Source organism: Bombina bombina, chromosome 1, assembly GCF_027579735.1.
Source record: "Bombina bombina isolate aBomBom1 chromosome 1, aBomBom1.pri, whole genome shotgun sequence".
Classification (NCBI taxonomy): Eukaryota; Metazoa; Chordata; class Amphibia; order Anura; family Bombinatoridae; genus Bombina; species Bombina bombina.
In genome coordinates, this window is record NC_069499.1 from 616972821 (window position 1) to 616986956 (window position 14136).

Here is a 14136-nt window from a genome sequence, read left to right on the forward strand (position 1 = left end):
GAAAGTCTGCCCCCCACTAGATCCGGTCCCGGATCGGGGGCTTTCGATTCATGCTGTCTTTGGGGCAGCAGCAGGTTTCCTGGCCTGCTTGCTCTTGTTCCAGGACTGGTTAGGCTTCCAGCCTTGCCTGTAACGAGCAACAGCTCCCTCCTGTTTTGGTGCAGTGGAGGTTGATGCTGCTCCTGTTTTGAAATTCCGAAAGGGACGAAAATTAGACTGTCTAGCCTTAGCTTTGGCTTTGTCTTGAGGTAGGGCGTGGCCCTTACCTCCTGTAATGTCAGCGATAATTTCTTTCAAACCGGGCCCAAATAAAGACTGCCCCTTGAAAGGTATATTAAGTAATTTGGACTTAGAAGTAACATCGGCTGACCAGGATTTTAGCCACAGCGCCCTACGTGCCTGTATGGCGAATCCTGAGTTCTTAGCCGTAAGTTTGGTTAAATGTACTACGGCCTCCGAAATGAAAGAATTAGCTAGTTTAAGGACTCTAAGCCTGTCCGTAATGTCGTCTAGCGTAGATGAACTAAGGTTCTCTTCCAGAGACTCAATCCAAAATGCTGCCGCAGCCGTAATCGGCGCGATACATGCAAGGGGTTGCAATATAAAACCTTGTTGAACAAACATTTTCTTAAGGTAACCCTCTAATTTTTTATCCATTGGATCTGAAAAAGCACAGCTATCCTCCACCGGGATAGTGGTACGCTTAGCTAAAGTAGAAACTGCTCCCTCCACCTTAGGGACCGTTTGCCATAAGTCCCGAGTGGTGGCGTCTATTGGAAACATCTTTCTAAATATTGGAGGGGGTGAGAACGGCACACCGGGTCTATCCCACTCCTTAGTAACAATTTCAGTTAGTCTCTTAGGTATAGGAAAAACGTCAGTACTCGCCGGTACCGCAAAGTATTTATCCAACCTACACAGTTTCTCTGGTATTGCAACGGTGTTACAATCATTAAGAGCTGCTAAGACCTCCCCTAGTAATACACGGAGGTTTTCCAATTTAAATTTAAAATTTGAAATATCTGAATCCAATCTGTTTGGATCAGAACCGTCACCCACAGAATGAAGCTCTCCGTCCTCATGCTCTGCGAGCTGTGACGCAGTATCAGACATGGCCCTAGTATTGTCAGCGCACTCTGTTCTCACCCCAGAGTGATCACGCTTGCCTCTTAGTTCTGGTAATTTAGACAAAACTTCAGTCATAACAGTAGCCATATCTTGTAATGTTATCTGTAATGGCCGCCCAGATGTACTAGGCGCCATAATATCACGCACCTCCCGGGCGGGAGATGCAGGTACTGCCGCGTGAGGCGAGTTAGTCGGCATAACTCTCCCCTCGCTGTTTGGTGAAATTTGTTCACATTGTACAGATTGACTTTTATTTAAAGTAGCATCAATACAGTTAGTACATAAATTTCTATTGGGCTCCACCTTGGCATTGGAACAAATGACACAGATATCTTCCTCTGAGTCAGACATGTTTAACACACTAGCAAAAAAACTTACAACTTGGTTATAATCTTTTTTAGCAAAAACGTACTGTGCCTCAAAGAGGTACTAAACGATTAAATGACAGTTGAAATAATGAACTGAAAAACAGTTATAGCATCAAACTTTAAAACAACACAACTTTTAGCAAAGGTTTGTTCCCATTAGTAAAATAACAATAATTAAATTTGACATAAAAAATACAAAGCAACGATTTTATTCACAGTCACTATAAGAATTCTCACAGCTCTGCTGAGAGAATTTACCTCCCTTCAAAGAAGTTTGAAGACCCCTGAGATCTGTCAGAGATGAACCGGATCATGCAGAAAATATAAAAGTAACTGACTGGAATTTTTTGATGCGTAGCAAAGAGCGCCAAAAACGGCCCCTCCCTCTCCCACACAGCAGTGAAGAGAAACGAAACTGTCACAAATAAAAGCAAAAAAGGCTGCCAAGTGGAAAATAATGCCCAAATATTTATTCACACAGTACCTCAGCAATGTAAACGATTCTACATTCCAGCAAAAACGTTTAACATGATAAATAGTTATTAAAAGGATTAGTGACCTTTAACAGAGTAGTTCCGGTGAAATACCATCCCCAGAATACTGAAGTGTATACATACATGTCATTTTAACGGTATGGCAGGATTTTCTCATCAATTCCATTCAGAAAATAAAAACTGCTACATACCTCAATGCAGATTCATCTGCCCGCTGTCCCCTGATCTGAAGCCTTTACCTCCCTCAGATGGCCGAGAACAGCAATATGATCTTAACAACTCCGGTTAAAATCATAGTAAAAAACTCTGGCAGATTCTTCCTCAAACTCTGCCAGAGAAGTAATAACACGCTCCGGTGCTATTGTAAAATAACAAACTTTTGATTGAAGTCATAAAAACTAAGTATAATCACCATAGTCCTCTCACACATCCTATCTAGTCGTTGGGTGCAAGAGAATGACTGGGACTGACGTAGAGGGGAGGAGCTATATGCAGCTCTGCTGGGTGAATCCTCTTGCATTTCCTGTTGGGGAGGAGTTATATCCAGAAGTAATGATGACCCGTGGACTGATCACACATAACAGAAGAAATGGCGCTTATCTCCTTAAAGTTCCTATGCACATAGTGTTAAATCACCACAAGGATTATTAGAAACAAACCTCTGAACTAAGTTCCTTAGTCTCTTAAATAACATGAGTGCCTGCATCCTGCTTATGATATCCTGCCTCAGGATATGTATGCGTCCCAGAAAATATGCAGTATAAGCTAACATCAGAAGTGCATGTCCCCCAAACATAGAAGACCAGCACTTACTTGCATCTAGCTGTCCAGCAGGAGGACAGCTCACCCGGCTTGAGAGGATGCCGCACCTCATAGAGACCTGTGAAATAAAGAAAGACAGAGTAAACTTACTCAGACTTTCTATACTAGGGCAGCAACATGTCAGGAAAACTCACTAAAGGCCCACTTTACAAGTTCCTAACTGCTTTAAAGCCACCACTGCCCTACTGAAGAGACTAACGTGGAGTACGGCTATACCCAGACTGTGATAGAAGATCAGCGCAAGCCTGCTCTAACTTCAAAAACAAAAAAATCTTGATAGAAGAATCTTTATCAGACACCTAATTACTTCACCTCTTCCTTGCACTAAAGGCAAAGAAAATGACTGGGGTTTGTGAAAAGGGAAGTGATACTTAAAGGGATACGAAACCCACATTTTTTCTTCATTATTCAGATAGAGCATGCAATTTTAAACAACTTTCTAATTTACTCCTATTATCAAATTTTCTTTCTTCTCTTGATATTCTTTGTTGAATGAGCAGCAATGCATTACTAGTTGCTGAATGAAAACAGGGGTGACCCGATGACAATCGGTATATATATATATGCAGCCACCAATCAGCAGCTAGAACCTTGGTTCTTTGCTGCTCCTGAGCTTTTCTAGATAAACCAAATGACTACTCACATTAAAAAAAACCAAACATATGAGGTATGAATCAATCACGTATGCAGATAAAAACACACTCCTGTATGTGTAATATTACCCTCTGATGAAGGACATTAACCCATTGAAACGCGTAAGGGATTTGGGGATTCTATTTGGACTTTATCTTGTCTGTATACCACTAACTGCTCCACAATAAGATATACATAGATACATGTGGAGAGCTAGAGGGCACCTTGGATTATCGTGTTATTGGGAATCCATTGAACACATACAGGAGTGTGTTTTTATCTGCATACGTGCTTGATTCAAACCTCATATGTTTGTTTGTTTTTTAATGTGAGTGGTCATTTGGCTTCTGTTTTTACATCTGTATTACGCTATGTACCCTCTTTTTATTTCACATTTGGTCTAATACTCCTAAATCCACGGGGGAGCCATTTCAGAATCAAGCCTGTTATCTGCACACCATACTCCAAGGAGACAAGAAGCTACATCCTGACACTGATGCAAGACATTTCCGGAGGCTTAGCACTGATAGATGCGGCAACTTACCTCATATGATTGGGGTAATTTCTAGTAAGTGCACACCCACCGGCTTTTCTTTTTACACTTCGAACATTGTCATTTATTATTATTGTAGGCATATTGAATAACTACACGGACTTTCTAAAACTTTGCTAGCTTATATTGAATCATTATTATTATTATGATCCGTTCTAGCAATATTTTATTCTATTTCTTATTAATAAGTGTTCACAATAAGTACATGTGTATTTGTATATATATATATATATATATATATATATATATATATATATGCACCTTATTCTTTTACATTGGTCTATCTGTAGTTTTGAATAGGCAGTATCTAAAAACCCTCTCTTCACACACACACGCACAATATATATATATATATATATATATATATATATACACACACACATATATATATATATATATATATATATATATATATATATACACACATATACACACACACATATATACATATACACACACACACACACACACACACACATATATATATATATATATATATATATATACACACACACATATATACATATATACATACACACATATATAATACAAATATACACACACACGATACATACACTATAAAAAAATAATTGATAGGTAAATATAAAAAAGACTCTACTTCTGTTTAAGTGGAGTGATCGCAAAAATGCTAAAAAAAAACTAAATTATGCTTACCTGATAATTTCATTCCCATCTGTGGGAGGAGGAGAGTCCACTGCTTCATTCATTACTTTTGGGAAATACAGAACCTGGCCACCAGGAGGTGGCAAAGACACCCCAGCCAAAGGCTTAAATACCTCCCCTACTCCCCTCACCCCCCAGTCATTCTGCCAAGGGAACAAGGAACAGTAGGAGAAATATCAAGGTATAAAAGGTGCCAGAAGAGTAATATTAAATTTAGGTCCGCCCACCGGAGCAAACGGGCGGGAGCAGTGGATTCTCCTCCCACGGATGGAAATTAAATTATCAGGTAAGCATAATTTATGTTTTCCATCTTAATAGGACGAGAGTCCACTGCTTCATTGCTTACTTGTGGGAAATACCCAAGCTATAGAGGACACTGAATGAACAAAAAAACTGGAGGGTAAAAGGAGGCGGACCCTATACTGAGGGCACCACAGCCTGCAGAACCTTTTTCCCAAACACAGCTTCCGCCGAAGCAAAGACATCAAATTTGTAAAACTTTTTGAAAGTATGTAAGGAGGACCAAGTAGCCGCCTTGCAAATCTGCTCCACAGAGGCCTTGTTCTTAAAGGCCTAAGAAGAGGCCACAGCTCTAGTTGAGTGAGCCATAATCCTGAGAAGGCTTATGTCCCGCTGTCTCATAGACCAAATGGATAATGCTCCTCAACCAAAAAGACAGAGAAGTGGAAGAGGACTTCTGCCCCCTACGCTTCTCTGAATACACCACAAATAAGGACAAAGTCAAGTCTGTCTGAAATCCTTCGTGACCTGAAGATAAAACTTCAAGGCTCGAACCACATCCACGTTATGTAGTAACCTTTCCTTAGACAAAGAAGGGTTAGGACACAAGGAAGGAACTACTATCTCCTGATTGATGTTACGATCTGACAGCACCTTGGGAAGAAATCCCAACCCAGTGCAAAGCACAGCTTTATCAGCGTGAAAAACCAGGTAAGGGGGATCAGATTGCAAGGACGCTAACTCAGAGACCCTGCGAGTCGATGCAATAGCTAGAAGAAATAGAACCTTCCAGGAAAGCCCTCTGCAAAACCTTAAGAACCAAGTTTAAGCTCCAAGGAGGAGCCAAATTTCTAAAGACAGGTCTGATCCTAAACAGAGACTGAACAAAGGACTGAATATCAGGAAGACCCGCTAGCTTCTTGTCTATCAGCACTGACAATGCCAAAATCTGTCCCCTTAAGGAACTTGCGGCAAGACCCTTATCCAGCCCATCCTGGAGAAAGGCCAAAATCCTGGATACCCTAACCATGTGCCAGGGATATCCACGTTCCTCGCACCAGGATAAGTATGTCCTCCACACCTTATGATAGATGAGACGAGTGACCGGCTTCCTGGCCTGGATGAGAGAATTACTCTCTCAGAAAAACCTCTCTTAGCCAAGACTAGGCGTGCAATCTCCACGCAGTCAGCCTCAGAGAATAGAGATTTTGCTGTAGAAAGGGACTCTGAACCAGCAGATCTCTGCGCCAGGGTAACCTCCATGGAGGAAACAAAGACATCACCACCAGATCCGCAAACCACGTCCTCGGCGGCCACAATGGAGCAATCAGAATGGTCGAAGCTGGCTCCTGTTTGATACGGGCCACCACTCAAGGAAGAAGTGGCAATGGTGGAAATATGTAAATTAGGTTGAACCGCTAAGGCATCAATCGGCTCTGCCTGTGGGTCCCTGGATCGCGACCCGTATCTGGGTAGCTTGAAGTTGAGTCTGGAGGTTCCGGAACCGAAACTCCCCCAGCTGTTTCAGATCTCCGCAAACACCTCGGGATGGAGAGACCATTTTCCCGGGTGAAACAATTGTCTGCTGAGAAAGTCCGCTTTCCAGTTGTCCACACCCCGGAAAGTGGATCTATGAGAGCGAACAATTGTCTCTGCCCATTTTAGGATCTGAGATACCTCCCTCATGGCTAGGGAGATTCTTGTTACCCCCTGATGGTTTATGTAAGCCAGCAAGGTAATGTTGTCCGACTGGAATCTGATGAATTGGAACGACCCCAGATGGGGCCAAGCCCTCAGAGCATTTAATATTGCTCGAAGTTCAGGAATATTTATCGGCAACGTCCACCTGCCAAACCGCTCCCTATCCTGATAGACTTGCATCCATGGTTACAATCTCCCAGGATGGCCTCAAGAAGGATGTCCCCTGGGTCAGCTGACCCGGACGGATAACTTAAGAGGTCTGAGATGGAACCTGGCAAATGGAATGATATCTATGCTTGATACCATGAGCCCAATCACCTCCATACACCTGGCCACAGATGGTCTTGAGGAGGTCTGAAGGGAAAGACAGCTGAACGCAATCTTGGAACGTCTCTGATCCATCAAGAATATCTTCATAGATCTGGAATCTATTATCGTACCCAGGAACTCCACCTGTTGCTGGGAACCAGAGAACTCTTCCCTTCGTTTATCTTCCATACATGGGATCGAAGGAGAAGAGCCCTCGAGTGGTCCTCCGCGAGAACGCAGGGCAAAGCCTGGACCAGAATATCGTCCAGATAGGGCGCCACTACCTTTGGCTCTCGCCACCTTGAGCAGCGCAACCAGAACTCTTCGTAAAGACTCTTGGGGCAGTCGCCAGACTCTGCGAACAGAGATAGTCTGCCCCCTACACGATCCAGCAACGATCGGGGGCCGCCCCTTCATGCCGACTTTGTCTCAGCGGGCTTCTAGCTCTGCTTCGACTTCTACCAATATTGAGCTGGTTTCCAAGATCCCTTGGACTGCTCGGTCCTCGCAGTAAGCTGCTGGCATTGGGACTTGTCCGAACAAAAGGGACAAAAAGCAGAGCCCTTAGGCTTATTCTTCTTATCCTGCAGAAGGTAAGCACCCTTGCCTCCTGTGACCATGGATAAGATAAGATAAGAGTCCAGGCCTGGACCAAAAAGAACTTTCCCATGAAACGGAAGATAGAAATCTAGACTTGGAAGTCATGTCAGCAGACCATGACTTTAACCATAGAGTCCTGCGGGCTAGAACAGAGAAACTTAATGTTTTGGACAATCAGGCGAATAACCTGCATGTTTGCATCACAGATAAAAGAGTTAACTACCCTTAAGGCCTTAATCTTTTCCTGTATCTCCTCGAGGGGAGTCTTCACCTCGACCATAGATGATAGTGCGTCACACAAATAGGTAGCCGCTCCAGCCACCATAGCAATCACCGCTGCCGGTTGGAAAACAAACCCCAAGATTTTAACTTCTTGTCCATGGGCTCTTTCGACGACGAAATATCCTCAAGGGGAATAGTCGTACGCTTAGCAAGCGTGGAAATAGCTCCATCCACCTTCAGAATGGCCCCCCATAGCTCAAGCTGAGAGTCCGGAACTGGGAACAGCTTTTTAAAAGAAGTAGAGGGAGAAAAAGACGAGCCCATTTTCTCCCACTCATTCTTAATAATCGTAGCCAACTTCACGGGAATTGGGAAGGTCTGAGGCACCAACCCTGTCCTTGTAAACCCTATCTAGCTTAAGGATCGAAGGCTCTTCCGGAAGTTTCAGTTCCAGAACCTCCAACGTAGCAAGTACTTCTTTCAGTAAAAAGCACAAATGCTCCATCTTAAACTTGAAATCTGGCTAAAGAGGGAGTATCCTCTAACATATGAGAGTCCTCCATAGCTTGCGCCTTTAATACGGACTGGGATAGATTAAATGGCACCTTTATACACCAATGGCCGGACTACAGAGAAACCGTTACGTCTCCCGCAAATATCGATCAGGAAAGAGGAAGTTGAAGAGGCCACACCAGGTCACATGGAGTGCTATGCAGGATCGCCCCTGCACTATAGAGAAAGCGCGCTGACTGTTCACACATTGCTAGAGCTTCATCTCACACATGACGTAGCATTGACACAATATAGATATTATGCACAAATCCCACCCTGTTTAATAGTCCCCTTTCCAGGGATATTAACCCTTGATTCTACACAGATAAGAGACACACTGTGACCCTGTCTTCTTGCGTTATCATAGAGTGACAGGTTAGTATCATCGCTCCTCACATGGACGTGAGTGAATAAAGGCAGGCAGCAAAACTCGTCAATGCTGATTGCCAAGGAGCTATTAACATGAGTTGGGGTGGTTTCGCAGAGACGACACTCCCTGCATCTCCGGACTCTAACTTTCATCCATGCTCTCACTGAGAGGCTGACAGGATTACTTAAAACTCCAGTCCCATTTCGAAGAGTACTACCCTCCATAAGAGACTACTCCGAATCCTCTGACATTTCTCTGCCAACCCCCTGTGACGAAAGGCAAAGAATGAGTGGGGGAAGAGGGGGAGTGGGGGAGGTATTTAAGCCTTTAGCCGGGGTGTCTTTGCCTCCTCATGGTGGCCAGGTTCTTAATTCCCACAAGTAATGAATGAAGCAGTGGACTCTCCTCCCATTAAGATGGAAATACTCTGGTCTTTTGGGGAAGTTTTAGTCTGAAATTCCCGATCCTTTAAGGGGTTAAGGAGGTAAACAGTGGGTATTTCTAAACTCAGGACAATATTTAGAAACTATTTAGCATTGGGTGTTTTTTGGTGGTTGTGGATATGCAACAGATTTCGGGGGTCAAAGTTTGAAAAAAATTGTTTTTTTTTTCCAATGTTTTCATCATATTTTCTAACTTTTTTATAGTAAATTATATGATAAAAATTATGGTTTCTTTAGAAATTCAATTTAATGGGGAGAAAAACGGCATATAATAATATGTGTGGGCACATTAAATAAGTAAGAGGAAAATTACAGCTAAACACAAACAAAGCAGAAATGTAAAAACAGCCCTGGACCTTAAACAGTAAGAAAATTGAAAACCTGTCTGGTCACTAAGGGGTTAAAGTACCTTAGATTTATTACTAAACATGTGAATACTAGACAAAGTCATGCTTTAAACAATAGTCCTACCTCCTCCATAACATCTGGGCCCACATTAATTTTCTTCCTTGACAGCATGGTCTGAAGCTCCTCCAGGCTAGCATCAATACAGCTTAAGAAGTCTTGTATCTCTTCGCTGAAAGATACAGAGCAGTGTTTTTGGGTGAGAACACACAGAAGTATACAATTTAACTTTTGGTTGTAAATATTAAAGGACCAGTAAATATAGTAGATTTGCATAATTAACAAATGCATAATGAAAAGACAATGCAATAGAACTATCTGAACTTCAAATGAGTAGTAGATTTTTTTTTAATGAAAAAATTCAAAGTTACGTCTATTTCCACTCCCCCTGTACTATGTGACAGCCAATAAATGTATAGAGAATGTTTTGCTATGTCTCAACCGCTTTCAGATGTCTCTACTGAGTTTAACACTCACAAAATCCAATCAAATCTCAAGATTGGTGTAGTTTAATGGTATATAAACAATGGGTGCTTTTGATTGCGCCTTTAACAGATGTGTTATGTCTAAAAACTCAGATTAACGAATTGGGTAATTTGTTGTACTAAAAATTCTCTTAACAAATAACTTACATATGTTGCAAAGTGAATAACGTTTATTATTTTTTATGTAAATCCGTGTATATTTATTTGTGGAGATTTTTATTGTAGCTGCAATAGGTTGTGAGTACATAATATATTTTTAAAGTTTTGAATGAATCTGTAAAACTTTTAAACATAAAATTGTTTTAGATATGAAGTAAAGAACAAAACTATTTTTTAGAAAATTAATGTGTGATGTATTATTTATACAATATATCTGTCATTGTTCGAATAAAGAAATTATTGTTATAGGTAGAAGTTTATATTCAAAGAGAATTTTTAGTACAACAAATTACCCAATTCGTTAAAAATCTGAGTTTTTAGACATAACACATCTGTTAAAGGCGCACTCAAAAGCACCCATTTTTTTTATATACTATGTGACAGCCATCAGCCAATCACAAATGCATATACATATATTCTGTGAATTCTTGCACATGCTCAGTAGGAGGATACAAACTTCATAGGTATATGAGAAGTTAGGAAAGATCGTTTATGTTAATTTGAAGGCGGAATAGCAGTCATAGCCTTCTCTAAATTATTTGCAATATAATCCTTTATATCAACAGTAATATCATGTACATTAGACTGTGAAGGTAAAAAGTTAATTTATGCTTACCTGATAAATTAATTTCTTCTATGGTACGACGAGTCCACGGATTCATCCTTTACTTGTGGGATATTATCCTCCTGCTAACAGGAAGTGGCAAAGAGCACCACAGCAGAGCTGTCTATATAGCTCCTCCCTTAGCTCCACCCCCCAGTCATTCGACCGAAGGTACAGGAAGAAAAAGGAGAAACTAAAAGGTGCAGAGGTGACTGAAGTTTAAAATAAAAAAATATAATCTGTCTTAAAATGACAGGGCAGGCCGTGGACTCGTCGTACCATAGAAGAAATTAATTTATCAGGTAAGCATAAATTTACTTTTCTTCTATAAGGTACAACGAGTCCACGGATTCATCCTTTACTTGTGGGATACAATAACAAAGCTACAGGACACGGATGAACAGGAGGGACAAGACAGATGGTTAAACAGAAGGCACCACTGCTTGAAGAACCTTTCTCCCAAAAATAGCCTCCGAAGAAGCAAAAGTATCAAATTTGGAAAATTTGGAAAAAGTATGAAGCGAAGACCAAGTCGCGGCCTTACAAATCTGTTCAACAAAAGCATAATTTTTAAAAGCCCATGTGGAAGCCACCGCTCTAGTAGAGTGAGCTGTAATCCTTTCAGGAGGCTGCTGTCCAGCAGTCTCGTATGCCAAACGGATGATGCTTTTCAGCCAAAAAGAAAGAGAGGTAGCCGTAGCTTTTTGACCGCTACGTTTTCCAGAATAGACGACAAACAAAGAAGATGTTTGACGGAAATCTTTGGTTGCTTGCAAGTAAAACTTCAAAGCACGAACGACGTCCAAGTTGTGCAACAGACGCTCCTTAGAGGAAGGATTAGGACACAGAGAAGGAACAACAATTTCCTGATTGATATTCCTATTAGTAACAACCTTAGGAAGGAATACAGGTTTGGTACGCAAAACCACCTTATCAGCATGGAAAACAAGGCGAGTCGCATTGCAATGCAGATAGTTCAGAAACACTTCGAGCCGAGGAGATAGCAACTAAAAACAGAACTTTCCAAGATAGAAGCTTAATATCTATGGAATGCATAGGTTCAAACGGAACCCCTTGAAGAACTTTAGGAACTAAATTCAAACTCCATGGCGGAGCAACAGGTTTAAACACAGGCTTGATTCTAACTAAAGCCTGACAGAACGACTGGAACATCTGCCAGACGCTTGTGCAGTAGAATTGATAAAGCAGATATCTGTCCCTTTAAGAAACTAGCTGATAGCCCCTTCTCCAATCCTTGTTGGAGAAAGGACAAAATCCTAGGAATCCTGATCTTACTCCATGCGTAGCCTTTGGATTCGCACCAATAAAGATATTTACGCCATATCTTATGATAAATTTTCCTAGTGACAGGCTTTCGAGCCTGAATCAAGGTATCTATGACCGACTCAGAGAAACCCCGCTTGGATAAAATCAAGCGTTCAATCTCCAAGCAGTCAGCCGCAGAGAAACTAGATTTGGATGCTGGAACAGACCTTGAATGAGAAGGTCCTGTCTCAGTGGCAGAGTCCATGGTGGAAGAGATGACATGTCCACCAGGTCTGCATACCAAGTCCGGCGTGTCCACGCAGGAGCTATCAAAATCACTGAAGCTTTCTCCTGTTTGATTCTGGCAATCAAACGAGGAAGGAGAGGAAATGGGGGAAACACGTAAGGCAGGTTGAACGACCAGGGTACTGCTAGAGCATCTATCAGTACTGCCTGAGGATCCCTTGACCTGGACCCGTAACAAGGAAGTTTGGCGTTCTGACGAGACGCCATCAGATCCAATTCTGGTGTGCCCCATTGCTGAATCAATTGTGCAAACACCTCCAGAGGGAGTTCCCACTGCCTCAGATGAAAAGTCTGACGACTTAGAAAATCCACTTCCCAGTTCTCCACTCCTGGGATATATATTGCTGATAGATGGCAAGAGTGAGTCTCTGCCCATCGAATTATTTTGGTAACCTCTAACATCGCTAGAGAACTCTTTGTTCCCCCCTGATGATTGATATATGCTACAGTCGTGATATTGTCCGAGGCCACGCCTGAATCGGGTTGAATATCGCTCTCAGTTCTAGAATATTTATCGGGAGGAGAGTCCACAAACCCTGTGCTTTCAGGGAATTCCAGACTGCACTCCAGCCCTATAGGCTGGCGTCCTTCGTCACTATGACCCATGCTGGCCTGCGGAAACACATTCCCTGGGACAGATGATCCTGTGACAACCACCAAAGAAGAGAGTCTCTGGTCTCTTGATCCAGATTTATCTGAGGAGATAAATCTGCATAATCCCCATTCCACTGTTTGAGCATGCATAGTTGCAGTGGTCTGAGATGCAAGCGAGCAAACGGAACTATGTCCATTGCCGCTACCATTAGTCCAATTACCTCCATACACTGAGCCACTGACGGCCGAGGAATGGAATGAAGAGCTCGGCAGGTGGTTAAAATCTTTGATTTCCTGACCTCCGTCAGAGACATTTTCATGTCCACCGAATCTATCAGAGTTCCCAGGAATGGAACTCTTGTGAGGGGGATAAGTGAACTCTTTTTTACGTTCACCTTCCACTCTTGAGATCTTAGAAAAGCCAATACGATGTCCATGTGAGACTTGGCTATTCGCCTAAATTAAGATATCGTCCAGATAAGGCACCACTGCTATGCCTCGCGGCCTTAAAACCGCCAGAAGGGACCCTAGCACCTTTGTGAAAATTCTGGGAGCTGTGGCCAATCCGAAGGGAAGAGCCACAAACTGGTAATGCTTGTCCAGAAAGGCGAACCTGAGGAACTGCTGATGATCTTTGTGGATAGGGATGTGTAGATACGCATCCTTTAAGTCCACGGTGGTCATATATTGACCCTCCTGGATCATTGGTAAAAAAGTCTGAATGGTCTCCATCTTGAAGGATGGGACTCTGAGGAATTTGTTTAGGATCTTGAGATCTAAAATTGGTCTGAAGGTTCCCTCTTTTTTGGGAACCACAAACAGATTGGAGTAGAACCCCTGCCCCTGTTCTGTTTTCGGAACTGGGCAGATCACTCCCATGGTATATAGGTCTTCTACACAGCGTAAGAACGCCTCTCTTTTTGTCTGGTTCACAGACAATTGAGAAAGATGGAATCTCCCCCTTGGAGGAGAATCTTTGAAATCCAGAAGATACCCCTGGGTTACGATTTCTAAAGCCCAGGAGTCCTGAACGTCTCTTGCCCAAGCCTGAGCAAAGAGAGAAAGTCTGCCACCTACTAGATCCGGTCCTGGATCGGGGGCTACCCCTTCATTATTTTGTTTGTTCCTCATCTTATTCATCTTATCCTGAGGAAGGGCATGGCCTTTCCCTCCAGTGATGTCTGAAATGATCTCATTC

General features: G+C 42.4%; 1 protein-coding gene across 3 annotated transcripts in view; it reads right to left on the reverse strand.

The window, feature by feature from the left end:
- Positions 1-14136, reverse strand: part of LOC128645781 (heat shock factor protein 3) — a 280321-nt gene that overhangs the window by 31222 nt on the left and 234963 nt on the right. For all 3 annotated transcript variants that reach the window (XM_053699017.1, XM_053699018.1, XM_053699016.1), the window contains exon 10: positions 9591-9696. In XM_053699017.1, coding sequence (XP_053554992.1) covers positions 9591-9696 — 106 coding nt within the window. The remainder of the gene's footprint in view (positions 1-9590; positions 9697-14136) is intronic.